The sequence below is a fragment of the Rhinopithecus bieti genome, unplaced genomic scaffold, assembly GCF_001698545.2.
Source record: "Rhinopithecus bieti isolate Rb0 unplaced genomic scaffold, ASM169854v2 scaffold_3763, whole genome shotgun sequence".
Classification (NCBI taxonomy): domain Eukaryota; kingdom Metazoa; phylum Chordata; class Mammalia; order Primates; family Cercopithecidae; genus Rhinopithecus; species Rhinopithecus bieti.
Window position 1 is genome coordinate 1,038,874 of NW_016804379.1, and position 21,275 is coordinate 1,060,148.

The 21,275-nt window shown below is 35.9% G+C and overlaps 1 protein-coding gene across 8 annotated transcripts in view; it reads right to left on the minus strand.

The window, feature by feature from the left end:
* DCAF6 (DDB1 and CUL4 associated factor 6) overlaps positions 1-21,275 on the minus strand; it is a 146,464-nt gene that overhangs the window by 81,672 nt on the left and 43,517 nt on the right. For 7 of the 8 annotated variants that reach the window (XM_017867583.1, XM_017867581.1, XM_017867579.1 and 4 more), the window contains exons 4-7: positions 19,219-19,404; positions 6,590-6,703; positions 2,673-2,808; positions 662-876 (exon numbers count right to left, since the gene is read on the minus strand). In XM_017867583.1, the coding sequence (XP_017723072.1) occupies positions 662-876; positions 2,673-2,808; positions 6,590-6,700 (462 nt within the window). In that variant the 5' untranslated portion in view covers positions 6,701-6,703; positions 19,219-19,404. Of the gene's footprint in view, positions 1-661; positions 877-2,672; positions 2,809-6,331; positions 6,403-6,589; positions 6,704-19,218; positions 19,405-21,275 lie in introns of all 8 variants that reach the window. The other variant, XM_017867577.1, reaches the window with a different exon arrangement.

Genomic DNA, 21,275 nt, shown 5'->3' on the forward strand with positions numbered 1-21,275 from the left:
ATAGTATTTAGAATACCAATAATAAATCAGTAATTTATTATTACTAATATAGACACTAGTAATTATTAGTTATTACTAATTATAATACAAATTACAAAATACTATTTTGTCATTACTACTTAGAAATTATTATTAGTAACTAAATACTAATAGTAATTAGTAATAACTGATAGTAATTTATTAGCTTCTATTCTTTCAAGTATGTCTCATGTTTTTTGTTTTCTGAACTGTAAGTGCCTTGAAGATTAATGTTTTTTTTTTTCTTTTGGCCTTTAGGCCCCAAGAGTCACTGAATTGTTTCTGAATTAAATAAAGGACATGGCGTTTTTTTTCTTTTTCTTTTTTTTTTTCTTGAGATGGAGTTTCACTCTTGTTGCCCAGGCTGGAGTGCAATGGTGCGATCTTAGCTCACCACAACCTCCACCTCCCGGATTTAAGCAATTCTCCTGCCTCAGCCTCCTGAGTAGCTGGGATTACAGGCATGTGCCACCATGCCCAGCTAAATTTGTATTTTTAGTAGAGACAGGGTTTCTCCGTGTTGGTTAGGTTGGTCACGAACTCCCAACCTCAGGTGATCCACGCGCCTCGGCCTCCAAAGTGCTGGGATTACAGGCGTGAGCCACCGCGCCCGGCCAAAGGACATGGCTTTGAGTAAACTTACCTCTTCTCTTCTCTCTTCTGCAGAAGGAGTTTTAAGTTCTCGTGCTGTATCATCTTTCGGGTCAAAAAGATATATGTAATCTGAAGAGTAACTAACGAGAATCTCTTGACCATCTTCACTGTAACACAGAGATGTCACTCTGCAGGACTTATTATTAAGATGGGAAGGAATAAAACGGGCAACCATTCCAGTAGTCCCTCGACCTGCATAATTTCCTAAATAAGAAACAAGAAGTTATTTCAAATTAATGTTTTAAAGAAAAACATTTTTTAAAACTCTTAATCTGAATTATTACATATGTGACTTAAAGTAGCAACATAAATAAAAGCCATCACATTTACTTCTAGTAGAGGTTCTTTCTCTGTAGTCAGATTTTGTAACAAAACAAAAAAGAATACGGTATAAAGGTAACATCTCTACAAAAAAACTTCATGATTGTCTAGAATTCCAGATTACATACGCTTTGTTGAAATGAGTTAATCAAGGAAAATGATTTATAAATACAGTCACACGAAGTCATCTTCCAAAAGTTTGCCCCAAATTAAGATAGTAAAGTTTTACAAAAAACTGATACTTATTAGCATACTACATAAATTAGTATGCAATGTATGCACTATCCTTAAGATGATACAACTTTTACTTCTTAAAAAAATTTCTGATTGCCATGAAATTTACCTGTTATATAGTACAGAGTTAAGAACGCTATTCCAATTTTAATTAACTCTGGTACTCAATGCAATATAATAGGTGTACAACTGGCACTTTGTGCCCTGGGGGCCCAGAAAAGCTAAATTCTAAGAATCCCACAAAGCTGTATAACCTTGCACAATGAAGTCTTATCATGCTCAAAATGTCAATTGTGTCCACCTGTTGAGAAACAATAATTAAGCCTATGATTTCATATTATATTACTACTGTTTTCCCTAAATGTACATATCCAAATAGACTGGACTCCTCAATTATTATTAGATATGTGACTTAATGTAGCAATATAAATAAAAGCTATCACAGTTTCAAAAAGAAAGATCTCATCTGGCATTCTCAATAATCTATGTACATCTTTACTGACATTGTTGGCTTCTTCCCAAGTCCACCTTTATTTTTAACAATATAAAATATGTGAATATATGAATGTGCATTCAGAGTGTGTGTGTGTGTGTGTGTGTGTGTGTAATCCTGGCCTTCCTTTACTGAAAAAATGTGAACGGAAGTTGACTTCTAATTGGTTATTTTGGAAGTACTTTGATCCTACAGTGAGTGAAGGGAAAGAGCACTGGTTTATATTAGATTCAAATTCATTATTAATAGCACTTTAAGGTAATAGTAGCATTATTAATAGCACTTTAAGGTAAGCAGGAATAAACATATGCTACATATTAATACATACCCAAGTCACTATTCTAAACAGAATGTGACCTTTACAGATGTAGTTTAGTTACGGTGAGGTAACTAATCCAGGGCACACCTCACCCTAACTGGATTAAGGGTGGGCCCAAATCCAATATGACTAGTGCCCTAAGAGGAAAATGTAAACGCAGACACACATGGGGAGAATGGCATGTAAAGAGAGTGGCAGAGATTAGAGTGATTCATCTATACCAAGGGGATGCCAAGGATTGGCAGCAACCACCACAAGCTAGGGGAGATCATGGAACAGAACCTCCAGTAGAAACCAATCATAAGACATCCTGATTTCAGACATTGAGCCTCCAGAAATTTAAGAGAATAAATTTCTGTTGCTTTAAGATACCCAGTTTGCGGTCATTTGTTATGGTAGTCCTGCCAAACTAATACATCAAATGTTACAACTTTTTAAAGTTAAACTGCAGAAGTATCATCCCAAAGGGTTATAAACACTTGGTGAAATGTTATTTTTTTATAATAATCCATACTAAACAAATACTATTTTCTGAAATTTTATAACAAACAAGAAATTTTAAAACTGAAGATGTCATAAAGATTTACTCTTTGAACTGACAGTCCTATATTTTCTCTAATATTATCTTCTTACCTGTAGCTCTTGTGCCCAGCATTCGCCGATCATATATTCGTACTGAGCTATCAGAACAACCAACAGCAAGGTAATATGGTATTGGTGGGCAAATAGCAACAGACGTGGCAGCACGTCGACAGTTAATTAAAATATCCTACAAAACATAACATAATACCAATTACATACAGCTATACAGCAGAAGTGAAATTATATTTACAACATTTTCTCATAGTAATTAGAATAACCATTCTCAGAACTCCTAATTCAGTCAAGAATGACAATGAGCGGAAAAACAATATGGCTTTCTTTTAACTTTTTTTTCAGATTTCTACTAGAAATTATTTCTAATACATTCAGCCCATGTAAAATCAAAATAAATATACTCAATCAATATTTCTAAGAAAGATACTCTTTTCTTTATAGTTGGCCATGCAACTCCAAAATTGATAGATTGTTACCACAATATTGTATACTTTCCTTATAAACCAATCAAAATAAGAAAAAATATGAAAATACTAAACTTAATTAAAATACGGATTTTAAAATGATCAGTATTTGAGCAATTAAATACATTCTAAAAGGAAAAAATAAAAATTACTTTCAAATATAAGACTGAAAATACTGAGTAATTATACTAGATCAGCACCAGCTACAAAAAGATGGTAATAATCCAAGAAACTCATATTTATGTGACCACAATTAAAACTCTTTCCAAACTAGCTACATTTCATACAATGTTATAATACAATTCGAATTATTTCTCAGAAATGCCTGTTAAATATTCCCATACTCATGAATAATGAACATCTTTAGAAACGTAAAAAATTCAAAATTACCTTATAATATATCACTAAGTCATTAGTACCATTAGAAATGCCTGCTATTATTGGTCCACTTGACAGTAAAGACGGAGTTATAACCCACCTATGACAAATCTCTCATACTGTCTATGATAACTATTGATTATTTATATAGTATTCATATTTTTTTCTCTTTTTGAGACATTTCTTGCTCTGTTGCCCAGGCTTACAGTGGTGTGATCACAGCTCACTGTAACCTCAGACTCTTGAGGTCAAATGATCCTCCTGTCTCAGCCTCTCAAGTGGCTAGGACTACAGGTGCACACCACCATACTGGGCTAATTTTTCAAAATTTTTTTGTACGAATAGGGTCTCACTATGTTGCCCAGGCTTATTCATAATATTTTAAATGTAACCATTGCTATTAAAATATAGTAAAAAATTAACTTTTACATTGTATACTTTTTTTTACTTATAAAACCTTTCTCCTTAACCAGCTCAAAAATAAAGTACACATATAAATACAAACCCTGCAAGAGACAGGTCTTACTATAATGTTATTACTTATCTCTGTAGAATAATTAGAAAATGTAAGAGCTAGTACCCCAAACATATATCCTGAAGGTACTCTGTTGATTCCATACCGTTTTCTCTAATGACTCTCACTGCTCATTTTTCTCAGTAATTTTTTTTTTTTTTTTGAGATGGAGTCTTGCTCTGTCGCCAGGTTGGAGTGCAGTGCAACCTCTGCCTCCCAGGTTCAAGAGATTCTCCTGCCTCAGCCTCCTGAGTAGCTAGGATTACAGGCATGTGCCACCACGCCCAGCTAATTTATTTTGTATTTTTAGTAGAGACAGGGTTTCTCCATGTTGGTCAGGCTGGTCTCGAACTCCTAACCTCAGGTGATCTGCCCGCCTCAGCCTTCCAAAGTGCTGGGATTACAGGTGTGAGCCACAGCGCCCGGTCCCCAGTAATGTTTTTAAGTCAATTTAACCTTATACTTTATTCAATTACTAATTTTAGAACATTACTCTCATTACATAGAATTCATTAACCAAATGCCTTTCATAATTCTAAGTTTTTAGTAGTTAAGCATTACTCTAGTTACCAGTTTTTCTTTATACTCTCTGCTTCATTTCACTTTTATACGTAAAGGAAAAGTTTTACTAAGGAAAGAGTACTTTCACGTCTTATCAGACTTGTTTTTGTATTTTCCTGGGGTTTTTGTTTAAAGCACAACTGAATCTTACTACATTGAAACACTAAAACAGCTTAAGAGAGTTTGCAATAAAAAATTTAGCACCCACCACTTACTCTAAGGAACAGGTATATCAAACACCCCTAATAACCCGATATTTAAACTTATTTCTGAGTTTAGTTCAATGTTTCCCTATTTGTATATGTGTGTATATACAAATACATAACAAAAAAACTGATTAAACTGTATGTTTAAAGGTTTTTTGGTTTGGTTTTGTTTGAGATGGAGTCTCGCACTGTCACCTGAGCTGAAGTGCAGTGGTGTGATCTCGGCTCACGGCAACCTCCGCCTCCCAGGATCAAGGAATTCTCCTTCCTCAGCCTCCCGAGTAGCTGGGATTACAGGCACCTGTCACCACACCCGGCTAACTTTTTGTATTTTTAGTAGAGACGGGGTTTCACTATGTTGACCAGGCTGATCTTGAACTCCTGACCTTGTAATCCACCTGCCTCAGCCTTCCAAAGTGCTGGGATTATAGGCTTGAGCCACCACGCCCAGCCTAAAGGTTTTTCAATTTCTACTTTTTGTTTGCTTTTATTTCTCTGTTTCAAATATATAAAATAATCTTTTCACCCTAAAGCATGTTAACCAGTTGGTAACTGCTTTAGTTAGCAAGCACTTAACCTGATTAATAGTAATTTCTTTTTTTTTTTTGTAACTTTCAGTAAAATATTTTTTGAATAGTACTTTCTTATTTCATTTCCTACTTCAAAATGATCCAAGGAAAAACTATTGTGCTCTAAATAATGTATGTCAGGAAAAATCACTTGGAATTACTTGTATGGGGTCAAAAGACTGAATGATTTCTCAGGCCTTTATAAGTTTAAAATAGTATTAAAGGCCAAACATGGTGGCTCATGCCTAGGAGTTTGACACCACCAGCCTGGGCAACATGGCAAGACCTCATATCTACTACAAATCAAAAGAAATTAGTTGGGCATAGTGGCACATACCCGTAGTCCCAGCTACTCAGAAGGCTAAGGCAGGAAGATTACTTGAGCCCAGAAAATTGAGGTTGCAGTAAGCTAGGATTTCACCACTGCACTCTGGTCTGACATGACAGACTGAGACCTTGTCTCAAAAAAATACATTAATTAATTTAACTAAATAGTATTAAAGCATAAAAAACTGATAGTAGAGATATTATCTTTAGGAAAGTGAGCTAAATTTGAACAAACATGTTGATAGCATGGTATCTTATTACTTCTTTTTTAAAAAGATAACATGTAATTACGGTTTAAAAGGAGAAAAAAAGACAATAAACTACCACAAGCTTTTGTAACTGCTATTTAGTAAGTCGAAGTTGTTTCCATGAGTAAATGAGATATATTGATATAAATTCTTCAGGTTTTATAATATTAGAGAGTATATACTGAACAATTATTTTAATTTTCATAAATATATTTTAAATGTACAATTAAAATATTAAGTTCCCCAACTTCAATATTAATATTTTACATTTTTCAATTTCTAATGATAAAAAATATGCTTATTAAATATTTTAGCAAAACAAAAATTTTAAAATTCACCCATAATCTTACCATCCACATAACTTACTGTCCAATTTTAATTATAACCTTAATTTTTCTGCCTCATTTGTATAAAAATTTAATTCTTACATCTTTACAATCTTCTTTTGTGCAGCTAGTTTTGATGCGTGTATCAAACCACCTAACAGTTCCATCTTCACCACAAGAGAGAANCAATATTAATATTTTACATTTTCAATTTCTAATGATAAAAAATATGCTTATTAAATATTTTAGCAAAACAAAATTTTAAAATTCACCCATAATCTTACCATCCACATAACTTACTGTCCAATTTTAATTATAACCTTAATTTTCTGCCTCATTTGTATAAAATTTAATTCTTACATCTTTACAATCTTCTTTTGTGCAGCTAGTTTTGATGCGTGTATCAAACCACCTAACAGTTCCATCTTCACCACAAGAGAGAAAAGTGTAAGGGTCATTGGGTACAGTCATAATCTGAAGATGAAAAGAAAAGTGCAGATAATCATACTGAACATTTAAACAGATGGTTCTGAAAAATATTCCTACTATTTCATAAAATGATTAAGGTAAAGGTTACAAAAACCATGCATTTTGGTTATTCATGACTTACCCATACTATGATTCAGAATAGTACAATACAGATAGAAATAGATAAGAAGTAACTGTTAAATTAATATGATTCAGGACTTTGAAGATTAGCATTAACTTAACTTCAGATAAAAAGTTATTTGAAGTTATAAACTTCTAACAACCAGGTAAGAATGATTCTCCCCTAGGTAGCTTGTTCAAACTATTCAAAGCTTAATTTTTATGTTTTATCTATGTGAATTTATAACTGTATAATAAATAGGTAAGCAAATTTTCTTCTCTGGTAATGTTTAAGAAAACTGTGGGATGCTGAAATGATTTAAGTGCATAACTCACCTCTCAGAAAAATTTTAATTGTGGTAATGGTTACACAACATGAATATACTTAATGTCAACGAAATGTACTCTCAAAACAATAGTTTAAATGTCAAACTTTATACGTATTTTACTATAATAATCTTTTTTAAAGAAGTACAGTATTTTAGATATGCCTATATCCACTTCTAATTTAGCAATGACAGTACTGTAAGTTGAGGCTCTCTATAAACCCTGCCTCAGTAAGTTCCTCTCTCCCTATGTCCCAAAGACCCAGTACTGGTCTGTAGCCTGTTAGGAAGTGAGTGGCAAAGCAGGTAGTGAGCAGCAGGCGAGCGAGCATTACCACCTCAGCTCCACCTCCTTAGGATCAGCGATGGCATTAGATTCTCATAGGAGTGTGGACCCTATGGTGAAGTGTTTCTCAAAGGTTGTGCACTCCTTATGAGAAGCTAATGCCTGGTGATCTGAGGTAGAACAGTTTTAAACCCAAAACCACCCCCACTCCATGTCCATGGAAAAACTGTCTCCTGTGAAACAGTTCCTGGTGCCTCCACTATAATGGTTTTGTGTATACAATATTCCTATGTTTGAAACACTGTGTATATGAAAGGTGTTCAAACTCAGCCATCAAGGAACTACAAATTACCACCACAAAGATATACAACTATACCATACCAGAATGGCCAAAATGAAAGAGACTTACAACATCAACTGTTGATGAGGATGTGGAGTAATGGAACACATTGCTGACAGGAGTATAAAATGGAACAATCGCAATGGAAAACTATGTATCAATATCTATTAAAGCTGATCATATGCTTCCCCTATAACCCAGCAATTCCACTAAAAATAAATGCCTGCATGGGGCACGTAAAAACATGCACTAGAATGTTCATAGCAGCACTACTGATATTAGCCAAATACTTGAAACAACCCAAATATCCAACAATAAACTAGGATTAAATTGTTATCTATTCCTAAAATAAAGTACTAAATCATCAGTAATAATGAACAAATCATTACTACTCCCAGCAACGTAAATGAATCTCACAAACCTTCTGTGTGAAAAAAGCCAGACACAAAAGAGAAGGCACAGAATGATTCCGATTTTTATAAAATCGTAAAAAAGCCCAAACTAATCTGTACTTTTAAGAGCCTAGAAAGCGGTAAACCCTTTGAGGGGACACACAGGACTTATTGGGGCTGTTTCTTGTTCTAGATGCTGAGTTCACATGTATTTTACTTTGTGAAAATTAACCAAGTTGCACAAATATACGATGCCAGCACTTTTCGGTAGGTGTTTTATACTTTTAAAAAATTTACTTGGAAAACCTTTGTCTTAAAAGGTTTACTATTATTGTGGTAAGCAGAATAATGGTAGCCCAAAGATATCTACATCCTATTTGTCAGAACCTACGAATACTTTACCTTAGATTGCAAAAGGGATTTTCTAGATGTGATTAATTAAGGATTGTGACCATAAGGAGATTATCCTAAATTATCCACAGAGGCCCAATATAATTACAAGGGTCTTACCAAGCAAAACAGGGCAGGAGAGTCAGAGTCAGAGAAGGAGATAAGATGATGGAAAAAGTCAGAGAGAAAAAAAGATCTGAAAATGCTATGTTGCTGGGTTTGAAGATGGAGGAAGGGGACTTGCTCCAAGGAATGCAAGTAACCTCCAGAAACTGGAAAAGGTGAGACCAGAAGAAATATACACCTGCCAACACTTTGATTTTAGCCTAGTACACCTTATTTCAGACATCTGACTTCCAGAACAGTAAGATAATAAATTTGTTACTTTAAGCCATGCCCCCATATATATTTATTTATTTATTTATTTATGTATATACACACACACATATACTACATACACATATACAAGACATGGTTTGGTTGTGATCCCACCCAAATCTTATCTTGAATTGCCACATGTTGTGGGAGGGACCCGGTGGGAGGTAATAACCGAATCATGGGGGCAGGTCTTTCCCATGTTGTTTTGGTGATGGTAAGTCTCACAAGATCTGATGGTTTTTAAAATGGGAGTTTCCCCACACAAGTTCTCTTGTCTGCTCTCAAGTGAGACACACCTTCCACCTTCCACCATGATTGTGAGGCCTCCCAGGCACGCAGAATTGTAAGTCCAATAAACTTTCTTTTGTAAACTGCCCAGTCTCGGGTATGCCTTTATTAGCAGCATGAAAACGAACTAATACAATATACAACTTTTAATTTACCGAACTACAATATATCAATGTCCTTTGCTTCAATTAAACCAATTTTGCAACGAACACAGAATAACAAGATTTATACCCTGCAAAAAATATATAAAAACTATATTCAACCTAAATAAGTACACATTTCAAGGAAAATATGAGAATTTTTATTCATTTCATATTTGTGAAAATGTAACTAGTATTCCATCTAATCAAGTCAGCAGTGTTAATTTACTTATGAAACTATTTAATCAGTAAGAAATATTTATGTAATTTATTGACTTAGCTTTGATGACTTTATTAAGTAAAATGGTCACTTTTGCTTTGTATACTATTGTCTACAAATGAAATTATTGGAAGCATATATTTCCAAGGATATTTATTTTTAAAAACTAGAATACTGAACTTGTTAATCAAATTAATTAATGAACTATGAGTTCATTATGTATGTACTCACACTGCTATTATAAAATTAAATTATTAAAACACACATCTATTTCTTATAGTTAATGCCCTTATAAGTTACGTTCAGAAATCTGAATCATTTAGGAAGCTTTCCTCACAATTTAACCTTCCTCAAGAAGGTGAGGAAAGTATAAGAATGTTACAGAAGAAACACTTCTCCAATGGCTGAATAAGACCTCTGAAAATATACTTTTTCATAAAAACACTGAGAACACTACAAAATTTCAAAATCAACTTTTTTAGAACTGTGAAAATTAACCAAGGGATTAGAACAATCCAAGAAACATTTATTCAAGACAAATAACTGAATCTCAAAGAACAGTGCGCTTTGAGCCACTTTAACTTGTGATATTTTCCCTAAGTCAACAGCAGCCTTGCAACTATGGTAGTTGTAAAAAAAACAGTAACTTCGCAGCCACTGAAAGTCACAAAACAAGTTTGGAACTCACCCAAATGCCCTATCCTCAAAGACTTATCACAATTTAATCTGTCCTTAAGTTCCCTGGAAAAGCTGCCTTTTAAGGGCTTACATGAATTTGACCATATTCAACCCCATCCTGAGGGTGTTTGTCAAAAATAATCAACAGCAATGATTTAACATCACAGTTGCTTGAGGCAGTAATACTAGGTGACGCAAACAAGAAGATGACCAGAAAAAATTAAAAGTAAAAAATAAGAATTAGACATTAATAGTAGAATTTGAAAAGCAACAAAATATTTCTGGGAATTTATAAATTAAGCACATGTATAAGGATGTGCACATGTCAAAGAAGGACCCAAGAAGGCCCTACTATAACATCCCTGGCTGACCTTGAGGCTTTGAACAAGCAAGAAGCGAAAGCTAAGGCAGAGTTGTAAATTTCCAGGGCACCTGAAGGCAACCCAAACACACAGACCCCTTTGGCAAAGACTGGCAGGCTTACTGGTTCAAGGCATTTAAAGAAATCTCTGTCTAATCCTTAGGTGATGACTAAGCTAACCAAGCACAGACTACAGTGCCTACACCTGAAAAATACAGATTTAACAGAATTAGTCTAGGAAAATCACTAAACAAACATCAATGAAAACAACAAACAGCAACAAGGTTTTTCCATTTATTCCATGCTCATGGATTGGAAGAATCAGTATCATTACAATGACCATTCAGCCCAATACAACCCACAGATTCAATGCTATTCCTATCAAACTACTAACATCGTTTTTCACAGAATTAGAAAAAACTATTCTAAAATTCACATGGAACCAAAAAAGGGCCTGAATAGCCAAAACAATCTTAAGCAAAAAGCACAAAGCCAGAGGTAGCACATTACTTGACTTCAAACCATACTTTAAGGCTATAGTAACCAAAACAGTATAGTACTGGTACAAAAACAGACACACAGACAGACCAATGAAACAGAATAGAGAACCCAGAAATAAAGCCACACACCTACAGTCATCTGATCTTCAACAAAGTTGACAAAAATAAGCAATGGGGAAAGGACTCCCTATTAAATAAATGGTGATGGGATCATCGGCCAGCCATGTGTAGAAGAACGAAACTAGACCTCCCTACATTTCACCATATATAAAAATTAACTCAAGATGGATTCCAGATTTAAATGTAAGACCTCAAACTATAAGAATCCTAAAAGAAAATACAGGAAACACCATTCTAGACATTGGCTTTGAGAAAGAAATTATGACTAGGTCCTCAAAAGCCATTGTAACAAAAACAAAAATTGACAAGTGGGACCTAATTAAACTAAAAAGTTCTGCACAGCAAAAGAAACTATCAACAAAGTAAACCAACAACCTAAAGAATGAAAGAAAATATTTGCAAACTATGAACTCGACAAAGGTCTAATATCCAGAATCTACAAAGAACTTAAAAAATTTCAGGCCTGTAATCCCAGCACTTTGGGACGCTGAGGTGGACGGATCATGAGGTCAGGAGATAGAGACTATCCTGGTTGACATGGTGAAATCACATCTCTACTAAAAATACAAAACATTAGCTGGGCATGGTTGCACGCGCCTATAATCCCAACTACTCGGGAGGCTGAGGCAGGAGAATCGTTTGAACGCAGGAAGCGGAGGTTGCAGTGAGCCGAGCCGAAATCGCACCACTGCACTCCAGCCTGACGATGAAGCGAGACTCCGTCTCAGAAAAAAAAAAAAAAAAAAGAACTTAAAAAATTAAGCAAAAACCAAATAAGCCCCTTAAAAAATGAGCAAAATAAACAGACACTTCGCCAAAGACATACAAAGAGTCAACAAACACAAAACAAAATGTTCCACATCCACTAATCTCAGAGAAATGCAAATCAAAAACACAATGAGATACCATCTCATATGAGTGAGAATGGCTATTATTAAAAAGTCAAGAAACAAAAGTTGCTGGTGAGGCTGCAGAGAAAAAGGAATACTTATATACACTTGGTGGGAAGGTAAATTAGTTCAGCCACTATGGAAAACAATTTGGAGATTTCTCAAAGAACTTAGAATGACCAACCCAGCAATCCCAATCCTGGGTATATATCCAAAAGAAAACAAATTGTTCTACCAAAAAGATATACGCAATCACATGTTCATCTCAGCACTATTCACAATAGCAAAGACGTGGAATCAACCTATGTGCCTATCAATGGTGGACTGAATGAAGCAAATGTGGTACATACACATAGAACACTATGCAGTCACACAAAAGAATGAAATCATGTCCTTTGCAGCAACTAAGATGCAGCTGAAGGCCATTATCCTAAGCAAATTAACACAGGAAAAGAAAATCAAATACAACACATTCTCACTTATAAGTAGGAGCTACACATTGGGTACCTGTGGACATAAAGATGGCAACAACAGAAACTGTGAACTAGTAGAGTGGGGAGGGAGAAAGGGAAGGAAGGGGTGAAACACTAACTACTGGGTACTATGCTCAGTTCCTGGGTAATGAGATCATTTGTACCCCAAACCTCAGCATCATGCAGTATACCTAGGAAACAAACCTGCACATGTACCCCTCGAATCTAAAATAAAAGTTGAGGGAAAAAATGAATCCATAAAGCAAGAAAAAAGCTACTGGGCAAACTGGTTATCTACACGCAAAATAATGAAGTTGGGTCCTTACCCTACATATGCAAAAATTAATTCAAAATGGATTAAAGATCTAAACATACAAACTGAAAGTATAAAACTCCTAGAAGAAAACACGGGGGAGGCCAGGAGCGGTGGCTCCTGCCTTATAAGCCCAGCACTTCGGAGGTGGAGATGGGCAGACTGCCTGAGCTCAGGAGTTCGAGACCAGACTGGGCAACACGGTGAAACCCCATCTCTACTAAAATACAAAAAATTAGCTGGGCATGGTGGCGTGCGCCTGTAATCCCAGCTACTCAGGAGGCTGAGGCAGGAGAATTGCTTGAACCTGGGAGGCAGAGGTTGCAGTGAGCTGAGATTGTACCACTGCATTCCAGGTAACAGAGCGAGACTCCGTCTCAAAAAAAAAGAAAAGAAAACATGGGGGAGAAGCTTTATGACATCGGATTTCACAATGATTTATGAGATATAACAACAAAATCACGGTTAACAAAGCAGTAACAGACAAGTGGAACTACATCAAACTTAACAGGGTAAAAAGGTAATCTATGGAATGGGTGAAAATATTTGTGAACCATGTATCTGACAAAGGGTTAATATTCAGAATATATAAAGAATCCTATATTAACAACAAAAAATAATGCAGTTAAAAAATAAGCAAAGGAGATTTCTCCAAAGAAGATACACACATGGCCAAGAAGCATATGAAAAGAACCTCAACTTCACTAATCTTTGGGGAAATAAAACTCTCAACCATAGTAAGATAAAACTTCAAGTCCACTGGAATGCCCACTAAAAAAAAAATAGTTAAGTGTTGGCAAGGAAACAGAGAAACTGGCACCGTGCACACAGCTGGTAGGCATGTAAAATAGTGGAGCTGCTATGGAAAATAGTATGGCAGGTCTTCAAAAATTTAAAAATGGAATTACCATATGATCCAGCAATCTCTGCTTCTGAGTATAGATCCAAAAAAAAAAAAACTGGAAATGGGATCTTGAAGAGATATTTGCACACTCATGTTCACTGCAGCATTATTCACAATAGCCAAGGAATAGAAGCAACCTAAATACCCACCACTAGATGAATTTAATTATTTATTTATTTTTGAGATGGAGTCTCACTCTGTCGCCCAGCTGGAGTACAGTGGCGTGATCTCAGCTCACTGCAACCTCTGCCTCCTGTGTTCAAGTGATTCTCCTGCCTCAGCCTCCCAAGTAACTGCGACTACAGGTATGTGCCACCACACCCAGCTAATTTTTGCATTTTTAGTAGAGACAGGGTTTTACCGTGTTGGCCAGGATGGTCTCGATCTCTTGACCTCGTGATCCGCCCTCCTCAGCCTCCCAAAGTGCTGGGATTATGGGTATGAGCCATCACGCCCGACCTATTTATTTATTTTGAGACAGAGTCTCGCTCTGTCACCCAGGCTGGAGTGCAATGGCATGATCTCGGCTCACTGCATCCTCCACCTCTTGGTTTCAAGTGATTCTCCTGCCTCAGCCTCCCGAGTAGCTAGGACTACAGGCACCTGCCACCACACCTGGCTAATTTTTGTAGTTTCAACAGAGGTGGGGTTTCATCATGTTGTCCAGGCTGGTCTTGAACTCCTAACCTCAAGTGATCTGCCCACCTTGGCCTCCCAAGGTGCTGGGATCACAGGCATGAGCCACAGCACCCAGCCTAGATAAATGAATAAAGAAAATGTCATATATACATACAATGGAATCTTCCCCTGCCTTAAAAAGGAAATAAATTCTGACATATGCTACAATATGATCATGCTAAGTGAAATAAGTCAGACATCAAAAGTCAAATACTGCATAATTACAATTATATGAGGTATCTAAAATAGTCAAATTCTTAGAAACAGAAAGTAGAATGATGGTTGCCAGAGACTAGGATAAGGAAGAAAGGGGAACTGTTAATAGATGCAGAGGACCAGTTTTGAAAAAAAAAATTCTATGCTGATTAAAGTTTGTATATGTATTTGGCAAAAATCATCTTGGGTAAATGGGTCTATCATGTTAAAATGGCCTGTCTTTTGTGTGCTGTTTTGGATTTTGATTTAATTTTCTAAAAAATAAATTATGTTAACATAGAAAATTTCACATGGGGAAAAAAAAAAAAGATGACTCAAGTCATACTGTAACAAAAGTCAAATCCAGATAGATGACAGATCTAAATGCTAAAGACAAAGCAATGAAATTAAAGTAGAAGAATATCTTCATAACTCTGGGATAGGAAAAGATTTCTTAACCAGGATAAAAAAGGCACTAATCATAAAGGAGCAGACAAATATACTAGACAACATTAAATACTTTTCTTCGTCAAAAGACACCATTTTAGGCTGAAATCCCAGCACTTTAGGAGGCAGAGGCAGGAGGAACGCTTGAGCCCAGGAGTTCTAGACAAGCCTGAGTAAGACAGTAAGGCCCCATCTCTACAAAAAATTTTTAAAAACTTACCCAGGTGCAGTAGTGCATGCCTGTAGTCCCAGCTATTTGGGAGGCAAGACGATTCCTTGAACCCAGGAGTTTGAGGCAGCTGGGTGCTATAATCATGCCACTGCCCTCCAGCCTGGGTGACAAAGTGAGACCGCATCTCTCAAAACAAACAAAACCCTTCACCATTAGGAGAGTGAAAATACAACCACAGAATAGGAAAAGATAGGCTCATATGCAGAAGATATTTAAAAAAAAAAAAAAAAAAAAACTCCTATAATAAGAAGACAGACAACCCAACAGAAAAAAATAGGCAAGAGATTTGACTACACATTTCATAAGAGTACATCCAAATAACCAACAAACATACGAAGAGATGCTCAGCCTCAGCAGTATCAGCACAGAAAGGCAAATGGAAACCAATTAAGATGATACTATACATCCACCAAAGTAGAGCTGAAAATACCAACTGTTGGCAAAAATGAGAAGCAACAGGACCTCTTACATGATGTTGGTGGGAATGTAAGTTGTTACTACACTTTGGAAAACTATTTGGCATTATCTCCAAAATAACCAAACATATATTCTATGACCCAGCAATTTTACCACTAAGTATACACCCAAACAAATGTGTGCATTTGTGTACTGAAAGACATGTAAAAGAATGTTCTCCAAACTTCCATCAGCATAGAACAGATAAATAAATTGTGGTATATTCATATAATGGAATACTATACAGCAATAAAATGGACAAATTATAGTTGCAAGAAACATGCATGAATTTCAAAAGAGTTAAGATTTTGCTCAGCAAAAGAAGCCAGATACAAAAACAACAAAGACACAAAAAGCCATAAAGTATGCTTCCATTTATATAATGTTCAAAAACAGAAAAACAGGGGTATTACAAAAAACAGAAAACTCCAGAGTGTTAGGACTCAGGATAAAAGGAGCTTTGGGATACTTAATGTGTCAGGTGGTAGTTACATGAACAGACTTGCTTTGTGATAATTCACTAAGCCATATACTTAAGATTTATGTACTTTTCCGATATGTTCTGTACTTCAATTTAAAAATTTTTAAATAGTGAATGGAATAAGGTCTAATAAGCAGGTCTGAAATGGCTAATCAGAATTTCCCCAGACTACAAAAAAATGGAGAGAATAATGAAGTAGTAAACCAAAGACCTACTGACTGAGAATTTCCTACATTTTTCAAGATGCCAATTGCTCACATCAAGAACATCAACAAATCCCAAATATAAAAAATAAAAAACAATCTACATCAAGACACACTTTTGTGACATAAAATTAAAAAAAAAAAAAACGGCAAAGAAAAGCAAAATTAAAAGTAGTCGAGGAAAAGAAAGAGGTTACCTACAGAGGAACCACAATTAGACTGATATCTGACTTTGTAACTTCAACAATGGAAGTCAGAATATAATGGAGTATCATCTGAAATAGAATAACTAACAAATGAAGTCCATACCCAGCAAAACTACCTTTGAAGAACGGGCATTAAAAAAAAAAAAAAGACATTTTCACAAAGGAAAGAAAAGGAAGAAAGGAAAGAATGAATGAAGGAAAGAAAAGGAAACTGGAATTGTTTTCTATCGACAAACTCTCATATAAAAAAAAAAATGCGGGCCGGCACAGTGGTTCATGCCTGTAATCCCAGCACTTTGAGAGGCCGAGGCGGGCAGATTACCTGAGGTCGGGAGTTTGAGACTAGCCTGGCCAACATGGAGAAACCCCATCTCTCCTAAAAAAAAACAAAACAAAACAAAACAAAACAAACAAAATTAGCCAGGAGTGGCGGTATGCGCCTGTAATCCCAGCTACTCAGGAGGCTGACAGGAGAATTACTTGAACCTGGGAGGCAGAGGTTCCAGTGAGCCAAGATCATGCCACCGCACTTCAACCTGGGCAACAAGAACGAAACTCCGTCTCAAAAAAAAAAAAAAAAAAAAAAAAAAAAAAAAAAAAAAACAAAGAAAAGAAAAACTGCTAAAGGATGTACCTTCAGTACAAAATAATACCACATAGAAAATGTGTGATGGGAAGAAGGAAAGGTAAGCCAAAGGTATTAGTAAATATGCAGGTAAATCTAAATAAACAACAAACACTAACAGTAAACCAATAATATCTAATTCATGAGAGAAAACAGAATATAACTAAATCCTGAACAATATAATCATATAAAACTGAACAAGGTATGTTCCAAGTTCCTTTATTCAGGTGAAGGGTAGAAATATTTACTGATGTTTGGCTTTGTTCAATATTCTTGTGAAAGTAGCTGGGGTAACCTCCGGAATAACAAAAATGAATGTCTATCTTACAAGCAAGAAACAGAAACACAATGGACAAAAAGTAAAATACTCAAGTAACTCGAAAGGTAGACTTTATTTCTGTTTTTTATTTTTGAGACAAATTCTCACTCTGTCGCCCAGGTTGGAGTACAGTGGCACAGTCTTGGCTCACTGCAACCTCTGTCTCCTGGGTTGTTCAAGCAATTCTCGAGCCTCAGCCTCCCAAGTAGCTGGGATTACAGGCGTGCACCACCATGCCCAGCTGATTTTTCTACTTTTAGTAGAGACAGGGTTTCACCAAATTGGCCGGACTGGTCTCAAATTCCTGGCCTCAAGTGATCCGCGCCTCAGCCTCCCGAAGTGCTCAGATTACAGGTGTGAGCCACCACATCTGGCCTCAAAAGGTGGACTTTTAAAAGGAGAGGAAGGTTATTAAAGATTGGAAACTTTTTTAAAAAAGTAGAAAACATAAAATAGGGGATAGAAACAAATCCAAATATATCAGTACTCACAATAAACATAAATTCATAAATCTCCAGTAAAATCCCAAAACTATGAGACTGGATAAGAAAATAAAATCTAGCCATATACTACTCATATAAGTACAAACAAAAACATGAGGACATAAAAGAACTGGAATTCAAATGATGGAAAAAATACACCAGTTTAACACAAAAAAAAGGGAAACCTATCAATAATTTAATACAAAAAAATGACATGCAAGTATTTCAAAAGAGCACTCTGGAGGCTGGTACAGTGGCTCACAGCTATAACCTTGGCACTGTGAGAGGCCCAGGTGGAAGGACTGTATGAGCTCAGGAGTTGAAGACCAGCCCTGGCAACACAGCAAAACCCTGTCTCAACAACAACAACAAAATTAAATTAGTTGGGCATGGGGGCACACGCCTGTAGTCCCAGCTACTCAAGAGGCTGAGGTGAGAAGATTGCTCGAGCCTGGGAGTTTGAAGCTGCAGAGAGTCATGGTCATGCTACTGCACTCCAGTGTGAGTAACAGGGTGACCTTGTATCATAAATAAAAGAGCACTCAGTTGTGCAAGCATTTTTTCTGAACCAAATAAAGCACTATAATTGAGTCTTAAATTTATTCCACCTTATTTAACTCAGCTCAGGTCTTAAGCTCATTAATATCCTTTAGGAATCTGATTCTTTTGTCTACCATACTAGAGTCCCTTCTATCATACAAAAATTTGATAAGCTACTTTACACAAGCGAGTGATTGTTTAAAAGGGTAAAGCCTAGTACAGAGTCATGCAGCACAGTAACAGAGGTATCTTTAAAGGTAAACACCTGTTTGCTTACAGCATGGTTGCTCAAGCAATTACAAACCCATCTTAGAGTACTATTACTTGCATCTTATTTCTTAACTTTATCCAGAAGCCTATCAAGACACATTTTCTCAAATGCTCTGCTGACACCTAGATATTGTCAATAATTTATATGCAACAAATGTGCATACACACACATCTCTACATGTACACACAGGCATCTACACATGCATGAACACTTAATCAAAAATATATACACTTACATATATATCATATAATCATAATAATACTATACCTCATAAGTAGTTCCATAATGGCACGTAAATTGGCATTGTCTGTTGGTTTCTGCATCTTGCTCAACATTGGTATAAAATATTACTCCATCTCCAGAGCAGGATACAATCTGTTTATCATTTGTGCAAGGTAAGAACTTTGCACTAAATATGTTTGCTCGGTGCCCTGAACGAATTGTTGTCAAAACCTAAAACACATAGAGAAAGCAGTTAATGGCAACTTATTATTTCCTAGAAATACTCCTTTTTAATATAATCATAGCCAGTAATATATTCTCATTAACATTATCATCTTAGTGAAAGATTATCACTAGACTGTAAGCTATTATAATTTTAAAAAATCAGAATCCCATATATTTCTTTTGTTCCTGTGAGATGTGATTAATATGGAGTGCCATCAACAGGAATAGTGTCATGAAAATAAAACATGCATATTTCCATTTATTTAGTTTATCTGACTCACTCATAAAATCTCAGTAAATAACAAAGAACTACTTTGACTGACTTTTGAAATTTGCTGTATGCTAAATGATTAAGTTATTCCCTCTCAGGATGACAAAACAATAAACTGAATTTTAATGATTTTCACAAAATCAAAGTAATGAAATGGTACAGATAAGACACAGCAGAAGTTCCTACTTGGTTTTTTGTCCTTGTGATAGTTTGCTGAGAATGATGGTTTCCAGCCTCATCCATGTCCCTACAAAGGACATAAACTCAGCCCTTTTTATGGCTGCAGAGTATTCCATGGTGTATATGTGCCACATTTTCTTAATTCAGTCTATCACTGATGGACATCTGGGTTGGTTCCAAGTCTTTGCTATTGTGAATAGTGCCGCAATAAACATACATGTGCATGTGTCTTTATAGCAGCATGACTTATAATCCTTTGGATATATACCCAGTAATGGGATGGCTGGGTCAAATGGCATTTCTAGTTCTAGATCCTTGAGGAATCGCCACACTGTCTTTCACAATGGTTGAGCTAGTTTACAGTCCCATCAACGGTATAAAAGTGTTCCTACTTCTCCACATCCTCTCCAGCACATGCTGTTTCCTGACTTTTTAATGATCGCCATTCTAACTGGTATGAGATGGTATCTCACTGTGGTTTTGATTTGCATTTCTCTGATGGCCAGTGATGATGAGCATTTTTTCATGTGTCTGTTGGCTGCATAAATGTCTTCTTTTGAGAAGAGTTCTGTTCATATCCTTTGCCCACTTTTTGATGGGGTTGTCTGTTTTTTTCTTGTAAATTTGTTTGAGTTCTTTGTAGACTTTGGATATTAGTCCTTTGTCAGATGAGCAAATCGCAAAATTTTTCTCCCATTCTGTAGGTTGCCTGTTCACTCTGACGGTGGTTTCTTTTGCTGTGCAGAAGCTCCTTAGTTTAATTAGACCCTGTTTGTCAATTCTGACTTTTGATGCCATTGTTTTTGGTGTTTCAGACATGAAGTCCTTGCCCATGCCTATATCCTGAATGGTATTGCCTAGGTTTTCTTCTAGGATTTTATGGTTTTAGGTCTAACATTTAAGTCTTTAATCCATCTTGAATTAATTTTTGTATAAGGTGTAAGGAAGGAATCCAGTTTCAGCTTTCTACATATGGCTAGCCACTTTTCCCAGTACCATGTATTAAATAGGGAATCCTTTCCCCATTTCTTGTTTTTGTCAGATTTGTCAAAGATCAGATGATTGTAGATGTGTGGTATTATTTCTGAGGGCTCTGTTCTGTTCTGTTGGTCTACATCTCTGTTTTGGTACCAGTACCATGCTGTTGTGGTTACTGTAGCCTTGTAGTATAGTTTGAAGTCAGGTAGCATGATGCCTCCAGCTTTGTTCTTTTGGCTTATGATTGCCTTGGCAATGCGGGCTTTTTTTTGGTTCCATATGAACTTTAAAGTAGTTTTTTCCAATTCTGTAAAGAAAGTCATTGGTAGCTTGATGGGGATGGCATTGAATCTATAAATTACCTTGGGCAGTATGGCCATTTTCATGATATTGATTCTTCCTATCCATGAGCATGGAATGTTCTTCCATTTGTTTGTGTCCTCTTTTA